This window comes from Sceloporus undulatus, chromosome 3, assembly GCF_019175285.1.
Source record: "Sceloporus undulatus isolate JIND9_A2432 ecotype Alabama chromosome 3, SceUnd_v1.1, whole genome shotgun sequence".
Lineage (NCBI taxonomy): Eukaryota > Metazoa > Chordata > Lepidosauria > Squamata > Phrynosomatidae > Sceloporus > Sceloporus undulatus.
Genome location: NC_056524.1, coordinates 177,381,549 through 177,404,026, shown reverse-complemented (window position 1 = coordinate 177,404,026; position 22,478 = coordinate 177,381,549). Strand labels below are relative to the sequence as shown.

Here is a 22,478-nt window from a genome sequence, read left to right as displayed (position 1 = left end):
TTCAACTTTGGATTTTTCAGCACATTTGATTTCGTTCCATTTCTGGGTGTGGATGTTTATTTGCATTCTTCATATTGCCTTCTGGCTAATACCCAGTGAATAGATAGAACAAAGTTTTCTCCATAAAACAAATACCATTTTGCATAAATTTGTACATTGTTTTTGTGTGTACCATCTATGGAGGTGGATGGTACACCATATGCCAAATGACCCTACTTTGTGGAGAGCTAGAATGGTCCCATTCACACTAATTTCCTTAGCCACAACAATGACATTACCTAATTATGTAGTTACATTGTATAATTACATTATTCAAGATTGTTTTAACTAGTTTTACATTATCAAAATGTTTTTATATGTTTTAATCTTTTTAAACCTTTTAATTACTTACAAAGTAAGTAATTCCTTCCTCCCTCTCTCTAATTAATTACAATTACTTATTCTAATTACAAGGGAGGGAGGGTGGACAGACTTCTCCCATTGTCCCCAATTGTGGTGCGGCTGCGTGCAAGCACCACCATTGGAGACAGTGTGGGCTTGACATTCACAGATGCTCAAATCCGTGGATGGCATGTCCATCGATACCAAGGTCCCACTGTACCTGTAACTTTCAATATACAAATTGAGTGTCTGGCTCAAGGTGTAAGTAAGAAAACTAGTCTTAGAAAGTATCACAACGTGCCTCTTTTAACAGCCTCCTTATGAAAGGCTATTCTCATGAACTGAAAATGGCTGACCTGGAGAAAGCAGAGGACAAGTAGGATTTCTGAAAATGATCATACACTAACTGATTGTTCTGAAAGTAGATCATAGTGCTTAGCCATCTACAAGAAACTAAGCTTGTTGCATTTTTTTCATGAATAAATTTTTCACAGTTCACAGCAAACCTTATACCTCTGCCACTTTTGTCTCTTTAATGCTCTGTAGCTGTGCTCACAGAAACTAAGTATGTCAGCACATTATCAGCTCAGTTAAGGATAGTCTGAATGCTTATAAAGCTTATAGTAGTATTAATTTGTATTTAATCTGAGCCGAATAATTGATGTAGTTTAAGCATATCAGATTCTGGTCACATTGGTTTAACACTGAATTATAATTCCTAACTGTACTAGTTTGTTAATTCCTGTGTGAATGTTTCTCTTTTGTTTGTTTGCTGGCTGGCTGTAAAAGACTAATCTTTTACACATATAATATTTTTCAACCTTTCCTTCTTAATATCAGGGTACAGATATTCTCACATGTAGTGGAGCTTCAACTTGCCCACATGTATTTTAGGTAAAGGAGGAGAGGAATATTCAGAAGAGGAAAGAAACCACCATTAAATTTATAGAGCTTAGGTGGTGAAAAGGTAGTTGGAGGATTGATATTGGTTAAAAGGTTGGTTAGCAAGGTATCTGTGGACTGTTTTCCCCTTCAGTCCTGCTGTCTGTTCTGAATAAAGCTGGTGCTTAAGTGCAACCCATTTTGACAGATCTATTTCTCAATACGAGATCAATTAAAGGGAAACTATTTTTGATCAGTAACTGTATCCAGGAAGAACACACTGCACTTGCTTGCATCATGAAACCTGGGTGGATGAAAAGGTGGGGATAAACATCTCTCATATGACATCACACTGTCATAATTTGAGAGGTAAGAAGATTAGACTTTATGTATGTAGACTTCATTTCTTTTGTCAGATACTCTATCCAACCAGTTCTAAATGTTTGTACCTTGTGCAGGGAACCTGAGATAGGACAAAATTCTATGGCTGTCCTCTACACCCCACTGCTTTACAGTCCTGAATTGATAAGAGATAATTTTGGGGTTGGAGCACAGGACCCTAATGCGGATCAGGCCCAACACATCTGTCTGGCTACCCTTGAGCTGCTGCTGCTCAGGACTTGAGGAGAGTGATAAATGGACAGGACAGATAGCAATGGATTCATAGTGATGGAGTAATCACTACTACATATGATTTGATTTTCAGGCTACTTGTAACATCAGTGGGGGTGTGAAGGATCTATTTCACTAGTTCATCTCAGGAGGCTGGTAAATCTGTCCTGACTGAAATTCCTGGGAGACTATCCTGCAACTTTGGCTAGTGATCTGGCTTAAATTCAAGTCTTTATGTGGAACATGGCCTGAGACTTGGGCCTGAGACATGATCACTCAGCTTCTGAATCAAATTACACAGTCGTATCTGATCCTTGTTAGTAAAAAAGATTCAGAGTAGTAAAACTATTTTGTCCCTTTACCGTGCAGAGAATCTTATACGCACAGGTGCAAACATTCCCAAGTAATGTGAAGTCCAAAGCTTTCATGGCCGTCATACATAGTTTTTTGTTGGTTTGTCAGGCTATGTGGCCATGTTCTAGAAGAGTTTATTCCTGATGTTTTGCCAGCATCTGTGGCTGGCATCTTCAGAGAGAACATTTCCAAAGATGCCAGGCACAGATGCTGCCAAAATGTCAGGAATAAACTCTTCTAGAACATGGCCAGATAGCCTGAAAAACCAACAAAAAGCTATGTTCCCAAGTAAACCTATTCAGTTCCAGGGTGTATTGTGTAACAATAAAATGTGGAAAACTCAGAAAGGGGCAGGGATTGAATACTTTTGCAAGATGCTGTATTGTGACTGTTAGGGATTCTTCTCAAATGACTAGCATTAAGATTGGTTCATTGTGTACATTTTGACTGATTTGCACCATAATTCTTCTGAACAAGCATTCAGGAGAGGGTTGAATGTCTTCCTTTTTCATGTCACCTTTCAATTGAGATTTTAGTCAATTTATGTAATTCAGAGCATCTTCTAATGTATTCTGAATGCTTGCCAGTGGGGCAGTTTTTATTTTGTTTTCTTGTCTTTCCACTTCAATAGATGCTGTTTTGTAATGGCATAGTCTTAAAAAGTGACTAAAATACTTTAAATACATCAATAAATAGCTAGCAATAATGGTGGCATAAATGTTGAAGGACAGAGCACTGCCACTTTGGAAACACCACTTAGGCAATACTGTTTCTTTCATGTAGAGTTGCCACGTTGTCAGAAGAGCAGTGGGAAGAAATCAGTAGAATATTGATCTCAGATTGGAAATTTTGGATTCAGATTATTATTAAACCATGTACATCACCTGACAACTTTGAGGAGTACTGTGACCCTACTTTATATCAGATCTGTTTGGGATATAGAGAGCTAACTATGATTTCTTCTTTGTCTAAATTTTGTTCTGTTTTGTGCAACTGTGTAAAACAAGGTCAAGAATAAAATCACCCAACATGAGGCAAAAATTACTATGGTGAACTTACAGTATGTGTGAAATCCTAGGCATGTCACACAGCCTTGGATCACATTGCCAGTATCATATGTGTGGACTGGGAATACTGTATATACAGTTGGCCTCCTTATACACGGATACAAGCATCCATGGCTTGAAAATATTCCAAAAAAGTATAAATTCCAAATAGCAGACCTTGATTTTCCATTTTATATAAGGGACACCATTTTACTCTGCCATTATATTTGATGTGACTTGAGCATCCACGGATTTTGTATCCACGGGATCCTGGAACCAAACCCGAGCAGATAACAAGGTCCCACTGTACTCATGTATAAGTCTAGAAATTTTAGTCAAAAATTGGCCCAAACAAACTGGACCGCCTTGTCTACAGGTCAATATAAGTACTGTACATTAACTCTTATTAAAAGGAACCTTAGCCTTCAATGAGGAAAGTCAAGTGTTTAGTTTTAGCATCTGAAAGAAGCATTGGCCCTCACTACTATCTCCCTTCTTCTGGCCTTTTTGAATGCCCAGGTGAAAAAATGACAGTAGTGGTAACTCTTTGGCACTTCCTCTCCAGGAAGTGCCGGGAGGAATCATGCTTGAAGGATGTTAATGGGACATTTGTGCATGTTTGTCAGCTTTTCTCAGTTAAAATTAGGCAAAGCTATCACATTAAAGTTAAAGGCTATGATCACTGCTGACATAGTCACTATTTTTTTTTTTGCTTTGTCTTTTCATCCTTTTTGACATGTGCATTTTTTTAACCCCATCCATGTTTGGTTGCCTCCCACACACACCACGCAGCCGCCATTTAGCATAGTTCCCTCTGAACAAAATTATATGTGCGGGATTTTAGTAATTTCTTTGGTGTCATTTTCTTTTGCTTCATCTGTTAATCCTTTGTTACATGCCCCTAAATTCTACCATCGACTAATCCACAGGCTGTATCAAAAGCTGTAATTGTGCCCCCTAAACTTGCTCTCGACTTATACATGACGTTGACCTATAGTTCTTTTCATTGATTTTTAAAGAGCAAAGCAGTGAATTACTTTAAAATGTAACAATAATAAGTTACTTGTGGGAAGGCACACTTTCTAACCATTTATGTAAGAAATTACTTCAAAGGGGTAACTTTCAAAGTGTCCATTGGACTTGGGGTGATATTAATGACAATGATATGCCACTGGTAACTGGAATTAAATCCTGATAAATGACAAGAGAGATGAGGGATGGCAGGGAAAGAATCAGGGTCTTAGCAGACCCTTTGCTTTTTGGAATTTTTTTGTGTGTGAATATTTTCTAGCCATGGATAGTTGAATTTGTGGGTGCAGAATCCATGGCTATGGAGAGACAACTGTATTTTTGCTTTTGACTCCCAGGTTAAAACGAACAAAGAAACAAACAATACCACTGAGCAGTGATTTTCTTCCTTTGCCAAGAATCCCAAGTTAGCTCTGTTTAATCAAGATTGGCTCCATATTGGTCTGTTATAACAAAAGTCTTGTGGCCAGTCAGGAAGACTCCATATGTGCCTCAGGAATAATTGCTATGCAAAAGACCTAATTGTCTTTTTCATCAGATAGCTTGTAACATAGCTCTCTCCTCCATGGTAGTGTACTAGGGCTGCTTCAGTATATTTGGACAATTGGAGTGCTTTCAAGTTGTTTCATTACGTACTTGGAGCACTGTCATAGTAAACAAGAGGATATACAAGATTGGCAGATTTAAACTTCTGTACCTGCTTCCACTTTGCTCCTGTCCTGCATCCAGGCTAAACATCTAGTCCTACGAAACTGGTAACATTGTCCTACTCTTTATCTACCTCTTTGTATATTATAACACATTCTGCTTTTAACTTTGCATGTCCAGATCCACTATCTTTCAGGGATCTTTTCTCTTAAACAACTTTTCACTTTCTCACTTGCTGCTCCTCATGCCCAGAGTTCTTTCCTAGAATGCTTTTGTGATGCTTTCTTGGTTGCTTTCTCTAAATCCTAGCTCTAGTTCTATATTCTCAGTGAAACCCCTGGCAATTCCCTCTAATCCATGTGACCGACTGCAAAGATACACTGCATTCAGGGTTGGGGATTTTTTTACACTAAAGTACAATGGGCAATAGTGGCAAAAGATACAGCATCCAGCAAAAATGGGGTGGGGCAGTAGTGGGTTACAGAGAGAACTCCTGGGATACATGCCAACTGTGCAAGGTCATAACTAGGGGGATGCGGTGGGTTCTGACCATGCCAGGGTGACACCTCATAGGGGTGACCACCCAATGGGCTGATTATTCACTGTCCATCCCAAGATCCCCCCAGCCACCCTCGTCTACCAGCCAGGGCACCTCCACTGTCCATTGGCTATGGCCACTGGTGACAGTGAGGTGCTGCTGCTTGGCAGCACTTTCTGGATCTGGTGAGGCTACTGGCCAAGCAAGAAATGGGAGGGGGGTAACTCCCTTCCCATTCCCACCATGGTGGAGATGGCCTGGTTGGTGGAGGTGTCAAGCAGCCTGAGAGTGATAGCATGAGTTACTGCACTGGGGTGACACAAGCCCTAGTGACACCAATGCAACTGTCAGTTGTCCATATGCCCCCTGCTGTAAATACACCTAAGTATTAACTACTGAAAGATTCTTTCTTCCTGACTCTTAATCCCTCCCCTGGGATCTCGCTTGTTTGAGATTATATTTGTCTTTGTAAAGTAGGGATGGGAATTGGGGGGCCCACCAGAGATTGTTGAACTGCAACTCTCAACATCCCTAACCATTGGCTGTGCTGGCAGGGTGTTTGTGTGTCCAAAAACCTCTAGAACACAACACAATGCTCATGGTGTTGTAAAGTATCCTGCACATAGATGATAATGTGTAAATACACTGTGAGAAGGAAGTTGTTGTAAGAAGAAGGGCCCTCTCTCCAGCCCATCTGCCATGGTCCAGACCTCAGAAGAAGAAAAGATCTGCTGGACTTTCCCCCTTCCTCACTGCCATTCCCTTCTCCTTTTTTTCTCTCCAAAGTTTATTGGTTTAAAAATTAACAGTGATAACGTTGTTTTATATCGCACATATAATAACATACATTCTAACAAATAATAATCTCAACTTCCTGGAGTTCATTCTGATTATGTTCTTTGAGTTCGTCTTTCAGTAGTCTTTAAATAACAGGATTTTGTTTTCGAATGTCAGTAAAATTCACAACGGTGACCAAAAAAATCTTAAAAACTCAACGGTTCTGGTAAAGTTGGTTTGACTCTAACTGATAATATTGTAGCATGTGTATATCCTATAAAACCTCGGATATTTCTATCTCTTAAAATAGATTTAAGCATTATCCTAATAAATACAGTGTTTTCATAAGTTGCTCTTTTTCTTAGCTTTTTGCTTACTTTTGTCCTTTTTTGAAAAATCTGACACCATTGTTTTTCATAAATACTGTTGCATAGGACACATACACCCTCACCTTAATCTACAAGCCACGGCTACATATAATTAACTAGAATTATAAATCACTGTTAATTCTCCTTCCCATGCAAATTAATATCACTTCGTATATGATCATTATGACAGACCTGTTTTAATATACAACCTGTAAAACCTGTCGTGCCACTATGTGTCCTGGATTTTCTTGGATAAAAGTTTTTATTTATGCTTGCACAGTTGGTGCCTCTTCTGATCCTGTTTTCCTTTATTTTGTATTGACTTTGCTCTTTTGTTTGTTTGTTTTTGTAAAAATTATGCCTAAATTGAACCCTACAAGCTTAAAAAGAGGCTAGGATGGGGTGGTGATGTGTGGGTCTTTCACAAATGCTGACCCACACAGAACAACCTTGCATTGTGAACCTCCATGTACCATGCACATTTGAATTGTGAATTCATTCTTCTGAAAGGAAGCTCTGTATGTGGAATCAGAGGGTGGGAGGAATCAACTTGATCTGAAACACACTGCGGAAATAATCCAAGCTGATACTGCTTTAACTGCCATTGCTCAATGCTGTGGAAATCTGGGAATTGTAGTTTTGTGAGACTTTTAGCCTTCTCTGTCAGAGAGCTCTGGTGCCACAGTAGACTACAGTTCATGGGATTCCCTAGCACTGAGCCAGGGCAATTAAAGTGGTCTCAAACTGGATTATTTCTGCAGTGTGTTTTGGACCTGAGTCTTTCAGCTTGCCTGCCTTGGTTAACATAGTCTACCTGTTTACAATGTACTAATGTTGGATCATGTGACACGTAATCATCCCAGGCAGCAACTGGCAAGGATCAGCCCTGTTTCAAAGTACTGCAGGTAGTTCAGAGATTTATTTGCATTGATGAATTGCTGTTACAAGTAAAGAAACAAGCCCAATGCTTCTGGTTGCATTAGAGCAAATGTTGCGTGAACAGGGAACACTCTTATAGAAAGTGGTCTGATGTTAATGACAGTTTTAAAAATCACTGATGTTCTAATTGGATCTTTCTCTCTTTCCTATCCCCTCTCCTTTTAAAGAAGAGCAACTGCAGATGCAAAATGAAATGAACACTTCCTTTGCGACCCACGTGTTAATGTTTATACCTGACTATTTGAAGCTCCTCTGCATCAACCTGCAAAACTGGTTTCTGCTCTGCTTTTCAGACAGGATGAGCAAGCCAATGAGGGGCTACCTGTTCTGCAGAAACAGTGCCGACTGTCCTGTTTAAAGCAGTTGTTAAGACTTCCATGCAAGTGTTCTGACGAAATGAAAGAAGTCGTGCTCTGGTCACCCAAGGAGGTGGCAGATTGGCTGATGGAGAATGCTGTGCCAGAATACTGTGAGCCATTGGAACGTTTTAGTGGGCAAGACTTGATCAACCTGACAAAGCAGGATTTTGAGAAGCCTCCTTTGTCACGTCTTTCTTCTGACAACGGCCAGCGACTGCTCTACATGATAGAGACATTGAAAATGGAGCACCACATCGAGGCACACAAAAACGGGCATGCCAACGGCCACCTGATCATCAGTACAGAGGCCAGTGAAAACAGTTTCAGCAACAAAACCAAGCCCAATGGTATGCCAAATGGTTATAGGAAGGAAGTGATAAAAATTTCCATGCCTGAGCCAGAACGTTCTCAGTATCCCATGGAGTGGGGGAAGACCCTACTGGCTTTCCTTTATGCACTTTGCTGTTTTGTCTTAACAACGGTGACAATTTCTGTTGTCCATGAACGAGTGCCTCCCAAGGAGGTGGAGCCGCCCCTACCAGATGCTTTTTTTGATCATTTTAGCCGGGTGCAATGGGCCTTTTCTATCTGTGAAATTAATGGCTTGATCCTTGTAGGACTCTGGTTAGTTCAGTGGCTGCTCTTAAAATACAAGTAAGTAAATTACTTCTTTGTGTCAAACCCCCCTCCCCTAGTTTTTACTATTAACTGATTTTCAGTGTGGATATTTGTCTGTCTTGGTAATGGATCATACTTGGACATGCTTAGCTTCTTCATCATATGTAAACCTTTATGTCTATAATTTAGAAGAGAGTTTGTCCTACTCATACACCCCTCTGCTCAGTGGTACCCTTTAAAGGATACAGTTCCTAAAGCAGTGCAAGTGTACATATAGTCCTCCTGATGGCCGTTCGACTGCAATTCCCAAAAGCCCCAACCAGCATGGACAAGGTTGAGGGATATTGGGAGCTGCAGTCCAACACCTGGGGCACCATATGTTCCCAACCATGCTTTAAGGTCTATGAACGTGATAGAAGTTTCTTTCCAATTAGAAGAAGATAGAATGTTGTGTCCAGTTAATCCCTCCTGCTGACAAACCTGCTTACATTTTTGCAACAGAAAGAAAGAGTGGTTGCTTTTTCATCCTGAAACTCTTCATGCATCCTCAAGATGTGTATCAGAGGATACAGTGGTTTTCCTGAAGCAGATTTGCAGAAGGATGCATACAGGATGCAGAGTTAGGATAGGAAGGGAGGGGAAAGTCCCATTGAAGATACAAAAATTGACTTGCATGTTGTTGGATTTATGTCAGAAAAAGACATAGAAAAGTCAGTGTATACAATCACACATAATGCTGCATACATTTTCTCTTGAATAATTGTTTGGGGCCATTGTTATTATGAGCTGACCAGCACAAGTAGAAAATAGTTATGATAATTAAATTCCTAAGATTACATCCTCCTCTTCAGTTGACTGTAACATTTATTAATGCAGTTCATAGCTCATATTTGCTTCCTTTAAAATAAAACAAATTTATCAGATGACAAATATCACAATGAGACAGAATAGTTTGATAATTATGACATATTTTGTAGTTTTTAAATTGTTATCAACCACCCTAAGCTCTGTGGGTGCAATGGAAATCAATCATCTACATGTATTTAAATAAAGTATTTTAATATTTTTACTCTACCAATAGGCAGCATTTTCTAACAGGAATCAAGTTTTACTCTTTCATGCTACAGAGGAGTCTTTGCAGTGTCATGGAAAAAGTAATCCAGTACAAGATTGAAATATAAAGCATTTTAAAGCAGCTACCATATGGCATCTATCAGTCAATAGTACAAAAATCGTTAGAGGTTTCTTATTAAATTATTATTGTTGTTGTTGTTGTTGTTAACTTTTATTTATAAAGTTCTGTAAATGATGGGTGCTGATATAGTTAAGCCTCAAAGAGACGGAAACTTCTGTTTGTAGATCTAAGGGAAACCAATGAAACCAACACAGTGTTGGAGTCAGTGCTCTGCAAAACCACATCAATGCTTTCAGTTACTTTAACTTTTTGTTATGCTTGGAAATGCTATTGCTGATACTAAAAATGAGGTTTTGACAAAAATGGCTGAAAACACTCGCTTCATTGTTCCTGCCTTCGATCTTGTGTGTATACAATGTTATAAAAGAAACCATAGCAATATATAGCTCTTATTATTTTTAGCCTGAAGTCATCTCAGATTTGAATAATTTTAGCATTTTATGAGAGAATGATTCCAGCTATCTTTCAAATAATCTAGATCTAAAGATCTGTATTGCTAGGTCAGTGTTCCTAATGGAATTAGGGCCTGCTGTTTGCCATGCATAATAGCCATTCACTGTGAAAATGGGAAAGTTTTCCAGCATTGATGGTGGGTGAGTTTAGAAAAATAGTCAGACATTTAGGGGCTACTGACAGTCAGCCTGTTTGCCAGCAAGAAAAAGCACCTTGGGCGCTTCTAAGGTAGGATTTTTGGATCCTATTTGTAGTAATTTGCATTATACCTTACATTTAATATACAGCATATGTATTCATGATGTATTTTTATTTTTATATATGATGGATGTATTCATGAAATGAGTATTAGTCATACATAGAGAACATGGCATGGCATGGCAAGGGGTTGGATTAGATAGCCATTGTGGTCTTTTCCAACTCAGCAGTTCAATTATTCTGGTCCAAAACACACTGCAGAAATAATCCAATCTGAGACTGCTTTAACTGCCCTGGCTCAGTGCTAGGGAATCCTGGGAATTTTAGTTTATTGTGGCACCAGAGCTCCCTGACAGAGAAGGCTAAATGTCTCACAGAACTATAGTTCCCAGTATTCCCTAACATTGAGCCACGGCAGTTAAAGTGATCTCAGACTGGCAGCGCAGTGGTTAAATGCTGGCACTGCAGCCATTCACAGCCACAAGGTTGTGAGTTTGATCCAAGGTCCACTCAACCTGGCATCCTTTCATAAATTGCTAAAATGAGTACACAGCTTGTTGGTGGCAATTAACTTACACATTATGAACTGCTTAGGGACTGCTTAAGTGCACTGATAAGCAGTATAGAAGTGTACTTGCTCTTGCTCTATTTCTGCAGTGTGTTTTGGACCTCTGTTCTATGATTCTTGGTAGATTACCACACTACACTCTTACAGTGCTGCTATTCCACTTTTACTGCTCTGACTGCTTCCTGCTGTATTCTGGAATTTGTAGTTCAGTGAGGCCTAAGAGCTCCCTGGCTGAGAATTCTAAATGCCCCTCCCTAAACTGCAAATCCCAGAATGGCAGCCAGAGCAGTTAAAGTGGAATAGCAGCACTGTAAGAGTGTAATGTGTTAATCTACTAAATCCATTGAAATCTATGGGACTAAGGGTGCATCTATGCTGTAGAAATAGTGCAGTTTGACACCATTTTGAGTGCTCCCTCCCATAGGATCCTGGAATTTGTAGTTTTACAAGGTCTTTAGCCTTCTCTGTGGAAGAGTGCTGGTGCCTCACAAAAATTACAAATCCTAGGATTCAACTATGGCAGTTAAATTGGTGTCAAACTGCATTATTTCTACAGTGTAGATGCACCCTAAGTCTGGATCCATTCCATGGTTTTCAGATTATTCTTTCAGTCTCTGAGCATTAGTATTCTCCACTGAATAGGTTAAGAATTTTAGGAAAATTATTTGTTACACTATTTCACCGCCGGTATTTCTGTGTTCAGCAGGGAATTCCAAAGAGGTAAAGAAAACTATATTTCATAATCTTATCTTGCCCACCCAGCATATTGTAAGACATAGTTACTAGGGTCAAATTTAGGAGGTTGGAGAAATGACATGCAGCGTCTTGTAATATTTAAGAAAATTTATCTTAACTTTTAGACAAACGTGCTTAAAGATTGAATCACCTGATGGGCATTATAATACCAAATATTGATCATACCTGCCTATACAGAATAAGACTAGTGCCTCTCAATGTAGCAAGATATATTTATTTTCTCTCGTAAAGTGAACTCTTGCTGTTGATTTCTCTCAAGAAAGAAAATACTATGCTCATTGGTATGTGGGGTAGGGCAACATAGCTAAGATGACTAATAAGATGAATGCTAAGAAAAGCAACCAGGCAGAAGAAAGGAACTATTCCTCCAGTTTCCTTCCCCCTTAGGCATGGAGACACAAAAGTGGTTGCATAGTGTATAAAGTAGCTGGTTGCCTCAGCCATCCTCTGTAGGGTGCACAACTTTAAATGAGGGACTGGTAACCATTCACTTTGCTGGGAAGAAAGTAAATTCATGAACCCTGTTGGAGTGAAGGCTGGACTTGCATCCTGCCTTGGGAGATAAAAGTGTATTTAGTGAGAGGTAGGATCCCTTACCGTCCATCCCTCCTGCCAGCTAAGAGTACTACCTGCATTTTGTCCACTGGTTTGCTTCTGTCTGCCCAGCTCTGCTCACAGTTATGTTTCTAACCATTCTAGGAGAAAAAGATGAGTAATGGTTTTGATAAGAACAACTAGCATGAAGAATATTGCCATTCTGTTCCAAAGACTGCTGCTTGCTATTACAGTATCATCTTGATTTTTCTGGGTTGATTCTGTCACTGTGAAGTGAGAATAATGTATTTCCTTTGTTTTAAATGTCGTATTGCCTAAACTTAAAAGGATAATGTTTTGTCCTAAAAATGCTTAGATGCCACCCCGAGCAATACTTACCCTACACTTAAATGCTACAAATGACACATAATTTTACTCCTTTTCTCCCCAGGTCTATTATTAGCCGAAGATTTTTTTGTATAGTTGGCACACTGTACTTATATCGGTGTATTACAATGTATGTAACTACACTCCCAGTACCTGGCATGCATTTCAACTGTTCTCCAAAGGTAATTTTCTTTGCTATCATTATCTTTCTATCTTTTTCTCCCCTTGTGTTTGGAACAGTTTAGTCAGACCAATGAGAATTGGCAAGAATTCTTTACAGTTAATTAGTATTACTTGTTGCTGAACTGTAGTGTTAGCTAATGGACATGTTCTGTCAAAAATTGGGTTCAGTATTTCTGTTGTATTCCAGTACTCCTGAAGGAAGATGTCTTGAGTGGGTTTCAGTTTGAAAGCAAACATGTGATTCACCATTTTGGAATCTGTCCCACATCCCTTCCATCATTCCCAGCAAGATTATCAGCATTGCCAATGCTGACCACAAACGCTGTAAAAGGTGGCACTGAAGGCATATCAGTGTTTAAGATGTGCATTGAAAGACACACACAACTTTATGTGTTAAAATTGTTGGAACCCACTTAAAATGGTACACTCAGTGTCTACCAGATACTTTTCCTTGTTGTTTTATATTGAAAGCTGCTTACAGATCAAGGTGGTATTCCCTCTGTCAGTATACAACAGGGATCTGCAACATTGGCAGGTCTGTGGGTTAATTTTTTGGGCCTAGGAGCTACTGTGTGGATTACCAAAACTGCCAAAAATGTTTTTTTAAAAAAATCAAAACTGAAGTGTCAGGAAGTCATGGTTTTGAAAAAATGAGCATTTTGCAAATAAAATAAATATATTTTTGATGCTAAATTATGCAGATAGTGTTTTAAAAGTGAAATGCTGCTTGTGATAGTTTGTAGGAGAGACAGGCCATTTATTGGCCAGGAAAACAACAATTCAGGAATTATCAAAGAGTCAAGGCCTACAAAAACAGCCTTAGGAAGGGCACATGCAACCCCAGGGCTATACTTTTGTCCATCCTTGATATTCAGGCACTGGTCTGTACAGGGTAGTAAAAAGGTAGTAAAATCTGGGCTAGAAAGACAGAAACGGCTCTCTCTTTCCACACCCCCATCTCTGATAGATTTGCCCTATCAAAATAATTATAGAAATGAGAAACCAAGGCAAGAAAAGAAGCATATCTCACCTGTTGCTCTGTAAGAAGTCTTCATGTTTTGCTGTTTTGTTGCTTGTTGTAATCTCTCTGTGTGTACTATGATGCTGTGTGTCAGTCATTGTGTCCTGAAAGGACAGGGATATAAATAATTGTAATGAAAGAATTTGTTTGTTTGTTTGTTTGTTTGTTTGTGTTTATTGCATTAAAACCCGACTGTTCAGACACAAAGACTTTCAGAGCAGCTTAAAAATTGTTAATTTGACAGTTCTCTACCCTCAGGTTTACAGCTAATGAGACACGCCACAAAAGGAAAAGGGGATGGCAGTGGGGAAATGAATTAAGTCCAGCAGATATTGACTGCTCTTCTTTCTCTCAGAGGCCAGAGCAGTGACAGTTGGGATGGAGGAAGAGCTTTTCCTCAGTTGCTGGGCCAGGGCACAATGGTGCTGTGATTGCCTCTTCTCTCCCTCAGAGGCCACAGCAGTGGCATTTGGAATGGATGGAAAACTTCTAAGCAGCTGATGGGCCCAGGCATGGCGAAGCTGCACCTGTCCAAACCCTTCTCCCTTCTATATATTATTCACATAAGCCAGGATAACATGAGTGCAGCTATCCACTTCCTTCCCTTTAACAGATAATATCAAATACTGGCTGGTAACTGATTGTATTGTCTCAATGCCTTTCCCAGGGGGAATTGTTGCTTTCTTATCTTGCTGTGTTGCACTGGGAACCCTTGCCCAGTATTTTCCAGGCAGGACAGAAAATGATATAAATTCATTGGTTGTACAAAAAAGTACAACAGAGATTCTTATTGGTCTCTCTGACATAGATTTTGTTATATTACTAGCATCTAAAGCAGTGGTCCTCAAACTGTGCCGTTTAAGAGATTTTGGACTTCCACTCCCAAAAGCCTCAGCCATGTTGGCCAATAGTCTGGGATTCTGGGAGCTGAAGTCCAAAATCCCTTAAAGGGCACAGTTTAAGGACCACTGCTTTAGATGCTAGTAATATAACAAAAGTACTACATATTCCAGTAATATCATTTGCAAAATATCTCACATATTATCACTTATTATCACTAGGATGGGATTATCTTCAACAGTCCTCTTGCCACCTATAATCTATAAATTGGTGCATAGTCACTGTGACAGCAAAGAAGACAGGCGCCTGTGTCAGGGAGCATGTGATAGCAACAGTTACAACAGTTTCACTAGCTAGCTGTCTCTGTAAATTGGAAACGGGTGACCTCTAAAGGTGTGAGAGCCACCCTCCTTCTCTGCAAGGCTCTTCTCCCCACCATCTCAAAATAAATTTGCCAAAAATGTTATTTTGCATCTTCTGAGGGTATGGGGTGAAAGGGAGAACTGACATGTTTTAGGACTAGGAGATGCTTTTTTTCTTCTTCTCAAAACTGAAATTGGAGAAAAAATGTCTTCTCTTTGGGAATAGAAAACATAGCCCACTGCTCCCTGCTAGTGTGCACAAATTGACTACCCAGTTTGGGAGGAGGCTTCATTGGGTCCCTGGCTGTGTATGTGTCCTATCCCTGGTTTAAAGACACAATTCAAAGTGCTTATTGTAAGTAATAAAGCCCTATGCAATGTGAGATCACATTCTTCTGTCTTGGTGATCACTGCCAGGCTCTGTTTGGGAGCTGTTGTTCCCTTTTTATTGCTATGTTTTAGATATTTGTTTAATACTTGTTTAATATTCATTTTTTTGTGTTTTATTACCTGCTGTAAGTACCGTTTTGTGGCAGAATATAATGTCATAAATAATTATGCCCATTAACTGCCACGCTTGTTCTCCTAAACATTGAAATGCCGTTAGCTTCCCATTAAACCAAAGGTGAGGTCAGGACTGGGCAGAGAAGGGGGCTACTTAAAAGTCATAGCGTCAATAGCAAGGGTTTTTTCTTTGTGAGACACAAAAGGAGCTAGGGGCTTTAGTGGTCAGAGAGTTTTGGCAGCCAGCTCTAACTGTGTACATTGAAAGGTGAACTAGTTTGTTTTTCTGACGGGAAATTCAAAATATACCGTGCGGCCTGAGCTAGAATTTATTAATGTGTTTTACTCCTTGTCATGCATTGCTTATGTGTGCGTTGTTCAGCTGTGTTCTTTGCAAAGTTTCATTACTACAGGGATTAAATAATTGGTTGAGAGACAATACTTGTAGGAGAACATCTCTTACATTGTTGCTATTGGTTTCTTGTCCTTATGCCAACACCATTGTAGAAGGTACAACAGATGCATCATTAGGAGGGGTTCTCTATCTTTTCTAATGACTCCATAGTAGGCTGCCAGAGCTTGTAAACCACCCTCAGTTAGGTCTGTATAGCCACTAAGGCATTGAGACAATGGCAATACTTTGATTCATTTATAGTTGAACAGGTTTTCTTCACAGCAGTAAATATGGTTGAACATTGTGGTCCAACTCCCAGAGGGAAGCAGGCTTTAAATGGCAGCCCTCGTAAACATTTAACCATTGTGAGCATTTACGTTTTGTTACATATGATAGCCTTGTGTCTCCTATAAGATATCTTCACAGGCATGGCCATAACACAGAGGTGAATGGCCCACTGCTTTGCAGGCTTCTCTCAATTATCTTTTTGTGCTTATAAAGGATTCAAAAATAAGAATGATGAAGATGATGTGCCAGCACCAGCACTGGAAGCCAAAACAAATCTCAGATGCATTATGAATTCCAGTCTCATGATTCTTAGGACAGATTTATTAATGTTTAGTGGATTGATCCTTCATTTATGGACTTGAGGATTTAGCAGTGCCAAAGATGTGGTCATGGCAGCTCTTTGAAAATCTGTTAATAATTGGAAACTTGCAGTAAATTGTTCTCATCCATACCAAATCTTTCCAGAAATGCTGCATCATATTTTGTAACTTTTTTTATGTATGCAAGCAGATTTCATTGCTTAAGTATGGAAAGTTTATATTGAAATGATGCTGTTGCTCTGAACTTCCAAAGAAATGTCCTGAGTGCTCAAAGTGCCAAGAGATACAGTAAAGTTTCAAAATTCAAATACCTAGGAAACATAACATTATGGTTTCCAGGTAAAGTACAAAGTGTTGGTTATTATCTTTAAAGCCCTAAATGTTTTGGGTCCAGGTTACCTACAGGATCTCCTCCTACCATATAATCCGCCACATATACTCAGGTCCTCTAGCAGACATTTTGCCCAGTCAGCCAGCACCAGGTTGGTAACTGTCAGCCAGAGGACTTTTTCTTCAGCTGCCCCTAGACTGTGGAATGACCTGCCAGAAGACGCACAACTGAATGCACTGTCCAAATTTAAAACAGCATTCTTCCACTAGGCTTAGATTGATGTGTGTTTTAACTGATGTTGTTGGTCTGTTAATTGTTGTCTCCTCTCGCATCGACCCCATGGGAAGAGGTGGGTAAGAAATAATAATAATAATAATATTGTTGTTGTTGTCTTCCATTTCATCCTGATTGGTATTTCCCTGCCAGATCAAGAACCACGCACCTTCTCTCTTTTACAGTTTCATAATTGTGTGATGGAGAATGAAGACAAAAATGCATATGGAAATGAAGAATTCACTAATTAATCTGTGACTGAAAATTTTGAAATTAAATTTCATAATGCATTTGAGATTAGTTACATTTTCTGAGATTGATACTATCTCTGCTGATGTTTTAAGTCAGAGGTGAACAAAGTGTGGCTCAGTGATTATCTGTGCCTTTCTCAGGCTGTTTTAAAATTCCTTCAATCCTTGCAGACTCCCCAAATAATCCTTTTTCTAGCAACATACACACAAGAAAAGTGGCAAATTTTCCGTCATGGAAGCATCTAGGAGTAGCAACTTACCTTTGGAGTAGGTGGATCTCTTGTAATGATGCAAAACATGATACTTGATTTGCTCGATTCCACACACACACACACACACACACACACATGATTTAGATGTGATCATCTTGTTGGGAATAGAAACAAAAATAATAGTACTAAAGCTTATTATATGCTTCCCTCTGTCTAGTTTTAGTTTCCTGATCAAAATGAATGAGTAAAGTGATATTTAGGTCAATAACCTCTCTCTTACTGAAACACATGGAAGAAATGTATTTATAGTTGTTGGGGGGGAGGTGTTACAAAAATTCTTGTATTCACTGACAAGATGCATTTTGCTGTGTGGATTCTTAACACTGTACTTAGTTCTCTTGCACACTGTGCAGTTATTGCACTTTGATACCAATGTCACTTTCGTGGCTGCATCCTATGGAATCCTGGGATTCTCAGTTTATGGAGAGGCATTTAGGTGGGACTCAGTGGATAGGATGCCGACTCTGACGATTGCAACATTGGCAGGTCTGCAGTTCAAGGCCCAAGTGCCCTGTGATGGAGTGAGCTCCTGTCACTAATCCTAGCTTCTGCCAACCTAGCAGTTTAAAAGCAAGTAAAACTGCAAGTAGAGAAATAGGCACCACTTTGGTGGAAAGGTGACAGCATTCTGTGTGGTCAGGCGGGCCACATGACCATGGAGTTGTCTTTGACTTACTAATGGAGATGAGCACTGCCCTCTACAGTCAGACACAACTAGACAACCTTGTCAAAAGGGAAGCCGTTAGCTTTATTTAGAAATCTTACCCAAAGAGCTGTAGAGCCTCACCAGACTACAAACCCCAGGATTCCCCAAGATGTTGCTATGGTAGTTAAAGTGGAACCATGCTGCTATAATTGTGTGGCGTGAACCAACCCTAGTAGGATTTTCATTTACAGTGTCAGCTTTGGAGTGTAAACTTGGATTATACTTTACTTTTCTGAGATAATTATAAACTATTCACCTCTTAATCTGAAATAACAAGCTAATTCCCCCTCCTCCCCTCTTTCTGCCAGCTCTTTGGAGATTGGGAATCACACATGAGGAGGATAATGAAGCTGCTTGCTGGAGGCGGGCTCTCTATCACAGGGGCACATGATATGTGTGGCGACTACCTGTACAGCGGTCACACGGTGATGTTAACACTTACATACCTATTTATCAAAGAGTGTAAGTTTGACAGTTCTCACTACCAGACTAAACCAGTATATTTAATCTGAGAGTAAAATGCTCCCTACTCGCTAGTTGTATTACCAACATACATTGTGAATAAACTGTATTTTAATCATTTGACGCTATATATTGAGTTGTGAAAAGCTTCAAGATATCCCAGTGTACTTCCCATGCCCCTCAGGTTGAGAAAAATACTGAATTTCCCCTCAGATCTTTTAGGGGCCAAGGGGGATGGTTTCACCATGTCTGGTTTTAGCCATGTTTCCTCCCCCTTGCCCACTCGTCCTGCAAACTATAAATCACTTTCCTTGCTTATATTACCCCTAGTAGGAATGGCACACAGATTAACACCAAAAAAATACTTTAAAAAAATATGTGTAAATGTGAGTGTTAGAGGGAGGTTGCGCCCTCTCAGGTAAGACAGAGGGACCTGGGGTAATTGTTCTTATTGCTATGTAATACAGTCAGCCCTTCTTATACACGGATTCTAGCATACATGGTTTGAAAATGTTCAAAAAAATATAAATTTCAAATATCAAATCTTGATTTTCCATTTTTATAAGGGACACCATTTTGCTATGTCATTATATTTAATGGGACTTGAGCATCCACAGATTTTGTTATCCATGGGGGATCATGGAACCAAACCCCAGACTATAACAAGGGTCCACTGTACATTCCCAATTCTGTATTCAGTCTGTCCTATATTCGAAGTTTCTCAACATGGATGGCCTTCCAGGACCAGGAACAACAGCCCCCATTACTATACAATATCATCGCCATCCTGTATTCATTCTATCCTATTTACCAAATTGCTTAGCATATTAACCCATTCTACATGTTAAAGTGCATAACCAAGTGAGAGCCTCATTCTGTTAGTTCTAAATTGTTAGCATAGCAAGTGACAATAGCAACTTATCACAACACAAATGAGGAAGAAAAGGAAGGGCACATCTTATCTTAATTATACATACTTGCTGGGATTGGATTGTAGTCCTTTCTAGTTTATTTTCCATGGAATCCTTTTTGCTAAAGGAAAGTTTGACTGAGTATGAAGTGAAGAGGGTTTTGTTTTATGAAAAAATAAAGATTTAAATGATAGATGTGGTTCATTTAGTAATTTCTGATCTGCAGCTAACATTCCTAGAAAAACCAATTTACAGCTGGAGGAAATAATAGTAGAATGGTTTGGGTTAAACTGGAATAATGCACAACCTAAATGTTTGGTTCCTTTTTGGCTCTGATAAGTTTGATTTTATGTGCCAAGAAAACCCTGTGATGCATTTGCCTTAGGGGCGCCTTAAATCAGAAACTACTTAAAAGCGCACAACAATAACAAGGGAGCACCTTTGAGGCTAACTGAAAGAAAGAAATTGGCAGCATAAGCTTTCATAGACTTTAGTCTACTTCCTCAGATGCACTTAGATTGTGTTTGGAATTAATGCATGTCATCTTGTGTTTTTCTTTGCCTTCAGATTCACCTCGGCGACTCTGGTGGTATCATTGGATTTGCTGGGCTCTCAGCATAATTGGGATGTTCTGTATTCTCTTGGCTCATGACCACTACACTGTGGATGTGGTGGTGGCTTACTACATCACTACAAGACTTTTCTGGTGGTATCACACAATGGCCAATCAACAAGTGAGTCTCTTCCCCCTTCCTCAGAAAACATACTTAAGGATCACAAAACTTTCCTCTATAGGGGAGAGGTTTAGGTCCCGTGTCCTCATAAAACATGGGACATATGGAAGCTGAATCCATGAGAGTGTGGAAGGAGATAGTAAAAGTTCAGCACTGGTTATTTGGGGGTTACAATTAGATACTCTTTTGTGTGGTATCTAGTCTGAATGGTATGTACAAAATTGCATCTTACAATGAATGAAAAACATTGGCAGATTAGAGAGAAATAACTATTATGGAGCAGAATTTCCAGCAAGATGATAGTCTTCTGCTGAAGAACATATGACTGCGTTGGCCAGTCACATGGGGTCTTACTACATGATCATTGGCCTCTCATCAGTGCCAAATCTATGGAAAACAGTCACATGATAATTGAAGATAAATACTTGATTCTGGATGTGGGTGTGTTTGCTCCCTCCTCAGCACTGTTTTCTTGAGACTTGTAAATATTCTCTTTTGCAGGTGCTAAAAGAAGCTTCCCAGACTAACCTTCTTGCACGGGTTTGGTGGTATAGGCCCTTCCAGTACTTTGAAAAGAATGTCCGAGGCATTGTACCCCGCTCCTATCATTGGCCATTTTCCTGGCAAGCATTGCACCTGAGTAGACAGCCTAAATACAGCAGACTGGTTGACACATAACAGCTACACAAAGGAGATGGTCCAAAAGTGCTAAGAACTTCCCACGATGAGATGCCATAAAAACTGAACTGTTCCCTCTCCTCTAATTTTTAACCATTACCTTGACTTAAGTCTCTTCTCTTACCTGGTAAGCACTGTGATATTTTTCTCTCTCCAAAGGATCTGCGATGGACAACAATAATGAAATGGTAAATTATCATGCACTGTATACATTTCTTGTTAATAGATTTTGGATTTGCATTGCTCATCACCATGTTTCTTTGTATATGATGCAGCAGCATAAACAGAAAAGGCTTTTATATCATAAGTTCTGGTCTTTCCAGTCTTGTCTGGGAATAAAGCATATTATTTTCTTGGGAAAACATAATTTTCATATCTCTTGCCCCAAAGATTGGGCTGTAAGCCATTTTCTAGTAAATGTCTATATGAAGGTTTATAAATACCTGACAGGATAATATACAGGAATCTTTCTACCTGTTTCACTGAAGCTACAAATGATAGACACAGAAAGGTTTGGTAAACTTTGGTTTTGTAAATCTGCAGTGACAGTGTCAAAAGGTGCAAAAAATTATTATGTTGTAAAGTGATTTTCTAAGTATTTCCTAACTTTATTTTTCAAAATGATATGCGTAAAAATAAAATCTAAAGAGATTTTTACATGTCAGAGAAAAGAGATAAATTGAAAAAAATGCTTCTTGGGAGAGAGATGTGTCTGTTTCTAGTGCCTTTCTTGTCTTGATAGTATGGTCAGTAGGCAGTCTTTCAAAGTTTTTATTTAAAATAAAGTATTCCATGAAACCGAGATTATATGTATTGTACACATTACTAAATTTTGATTTATATCTAAATTAAACTGGAAACCTGCTTGCAATGTTCAGATGACTGAGTTAGAGGAAAAACCAAATACGGTGATCAAGTCTTCACATACCATGGGCAGGTTAGAGTGAAATGTGCTTCTTAAATTATTTTATTGTCTACTCCATACATAGAATTGAACTATAGCAAGAAAATAGCCATGAATTACTTTATATATATTTTTTTCAAATGATCAGTTAAAAAAATAAAATAAAATTATAAACAAGTTCTCATCCCTGAATGAAAATATTGTTGCAAAACAATTGATTTCTTTAAAACAAAACTGTGCAGAAACTGCATGTGACTCTTAAAATTTCAGTCCTGCCATACATACTGTGTTTGGGGGAAAGTATTCTATCCTATACTTGCCAATGTGCAGAACAAAATAGTTTTTTAAGAATGAAGAAGCATATATATATCTATATATATATAAATATATATATTCATTCTG

At 39.1% G+C, this 22,478-nt stretch overlaps 1 protein-coding gene across 7 annotated transcripts in view; it reads left to right on the top strand.

Moving 5' to 3' along the window:
• The window catches only part of SGMS1 (sphingomyelin synthase 1), a 90,441-nt gene extending 68,469 nt beyond the window's left edge, over nucleotides 1-21,972 (top strand). For all 7 annotated transcript variants that reach the window (XM_042459192.1, XM_042459190.1, XM_042459188.1 and 4 more), the window contains 5 exons: nucleotides 7,742-8,587; nucleotides 12,707-12,824; nucleotides 18,696-18,849; nucleotides 20,328-20,494; nucleotides 20,996-21,972. In XM_042459192.1, the coding sequence (XP_042315126.1) occupies nucleotides 7,971-8,587; nucleotides 12,707-12,824; nucleotides 18,696-18,849; nucleotides 20,328-20,494; nucleotides 20,996-21,172 (1,233 nt within the window). In that variant the 5' untranslated portion in view covers nucleotides 7,742-7,970 and the 3' untranslated portion in view covers nucleotides 21,173-21,972. The remainder of the gene's footprint in view (nucleotides 1-7,741; nucleotides 8,588-12,706; nucleotides 12,825-18,695; nucleotides 18,850-20,327; nucleotides 20,495-20,995) is intronic.
• Nucleotides 21,973-22,478: the final 506 nt, after the last annotated feature.